At 34.7% G+C, this 2,356-nt stretch overlaps 1 protein-coding gene across 1 annotated transcript in view; it reads right to left on the bottom strand.

Moving 5' to 3' along the window:
- Positions 1 to 2,091, bottom strand: part of ARHGAP44 (Rho GTPase activating protein 44) — a 271,202-nt gene extending 269,111 nt beyond the window's left edge. The window contains exon 1 of the mRNA XM_053710111.1: positions 2,019 to 2,091. Within this exon, the coding sequence (XP_053566086.1) occupies positions 2,019 to 2,038 (20 nt within the window). The 5' untranslated portion in view covers positions 2,039 to 2,091. The remainder of the gene's footprint in view (positions 1 to 2,018) is intronic.
- Positions 2,092 to 2,356: the final 265 nt, after the last annotated feature.

Raw genomic sequence — 2,356 nt, forward strand, 5'->3', positions numbered from 1 at the left:
CCAAGATATCAAAGCAAATTTAGTAATTGAAGTACACTGTTTATAAAGCAGTATCTTCTATCTGAATCATGAAAATACTAACTTCCCTGCCCCTTTAGGGTATTACATACAAACGTTCTCTCATGCATTTGATTGTAATAAAACGTAAAAATATTTATCACATGACAAGTATTGAGGTGATGGTAAACTTCACAGGTTTTAAATTAGGTCTGGAATCTAAGTGATATTTTATAGGGACATTAATTGATTCTAATGAAGATTCACTGTAACTTACATTTTAATCTAGCTGTGCCATTCTAATATCCCGCACTCCGGCCGCCCACGTCAAAACTCATTTTATTTATGAGCTAACGGTATGAACTGTTCTCCAATCTACTGTCTAGCTATAGAAAAAAATCTGGACGGATAGCGCGTCGATAGGAGAACAGTTAAAATCATTAGCTCACAAAACAATATTACTTTTGAAGTGGGCGGCCAGAGTGCGAGGTATTAGAGTGGCGTGGCTTGATTAAAAAGAAAGTTACAGCGCATCTTTATGAAAAGTGATCAATTTAAGTCCTTGTAAAATATCACTTAGATTCCGGAACTGATTTTAAAACATATAAAGTTTACCATCACTTTGAAGTTAAAATGATATTGAGGAAGTGCACATTAACAGCTGATGTATATGGACAAATTGTTTTCCAATTCTAACCCTGCTGCATGTCTGTCCATAATTGACCATAGTAGGGGATATTAAATAGTCTATAACAAAACAATTAATATTTTGCTAACAAAATTACAGTGGCTACCTTTGCCTACTCCAGTAACAGTCAAGACGGTGGTGAGCAGTTTTGCTAGTAAAAAAAATTGCAGCAAATAAAGTGTTAATGCATTACAAATAAATGCTGGTGCCAAGCCGGATAGCCCAATGGCTATTGGCTAAGAGGTGGAAACATCCCCTCATAGTAAAATAGCGTTGTGCCGTGGGCTATCTGAGGCACTCAGCGAACACTTCCAACAAATAAAGGAGCTTTCAGCATGAAGTATTTTATACTTCATGACTGAAAGTCCCCTTTATTTGTTCCACTTTATTCAGTGTATGCAACAACATATAACATAAACACTGTGGACATAGAGTGATAAAGACACACCAAGTTCCTCTCAGCCTACTTAGATTAAAGGATACCAAGAGAAGGAAGCAAATTTAATAATATAAGTAAACTAGACAGTTTTTTTAATACTACACACTCTAAACTATGAAAGGTTAACTTTGTCCCTTTAATTGAAATAAAGCTTTATTAAGACTATTATGGTTCCTTTTAGCCTTGGGTTTTGTATTTTGTATTGGAGTTCCTCTGTGCTGAAGCTCTGAGGGTCTTTATACAGTATAAGTCTCCTTGGACTAGAACATAGGAATCATTTTGGAGCAGAATATTATTTTATTCAAGGCAAATAACTTATGTTAATGATAGAGTGTAAGATTCCAAACAAACATGAAAAAAAACATGGACCTTTTGAGATTAAAGATTCACAATAATCAGTAAAAAATAAAAAAAATAAAGTTTATTCAGTTAACTAATCAATGGTTTATTTACTACTAAATCACTCATATTTAAATATTATATGTAAACATACTTAATAAAAATGAAATATATTAAATAGCCATGGACTTGGAAGAAGGGCGTGATTCATATAAAGGGTGAATGGTGCAAGGTCCATTCATTTATAAGGGTCACATTTCGCTACTCATAACTCGTGCATGATTAAGCTCCTGATCTTTATGAATTGACTTTCAGCATCTGTCGGGGAAGAGCAGTGAGTTTTACTGAATCTAGGCCATCGAATGCCAGTCCTGGTTTTGCATACCATGAAAATCTGCTGTTACTAGAAGCGTGTAGACAACATCTGCAGCCCAGGGGACAGAGTCTGAGAGTGGTCAGATCTACCACAGAAACATAAAGTCTCACTAGATTTCAGTGCATCGGTGCCAACCCGCAGCCCAAAGCACTAACTATTAGACAGTCGCCTTGGCTCACCTTGCTCTGGAAGAATCCATGTCCAGGACTAATTTGGCTAAGTGCTTCCTCTGTTTTTGAATATTTGGAATTTCCACCTAAAACATAAAAATAAATAAAGCGGTTACATGTTGCCCAGACGAATGTGCTGAAAGTGCAATTCTTTTGGTAGAACGTAAAGTCTTATGGACATTCTTTTTGGACAATCGAATGTTGATAAGAATGAAAATCAATTACAATTTGAATATTACATTTAAAGAGAACTTTAGAAATACTATTACAAATATACTGATTAACATTTTTCAAATTTGATTAATGCGTAATTTGAATCAAATTATTAGAAACATTATTATCATCAG

This window comes from Bombina bombina, chromosome 1 (genome assembly GCF_027579735.1).
Source record: "Bombina bombina isolate aBomBom1 chromosome 1, aBomBom1.pri, whole genome shotgun sequence".
NCBI lineage: Eukaryota > Metazoa > Chordata > Amphibia > Anura > Bombinatoridae > Bombina > Bombina bombina.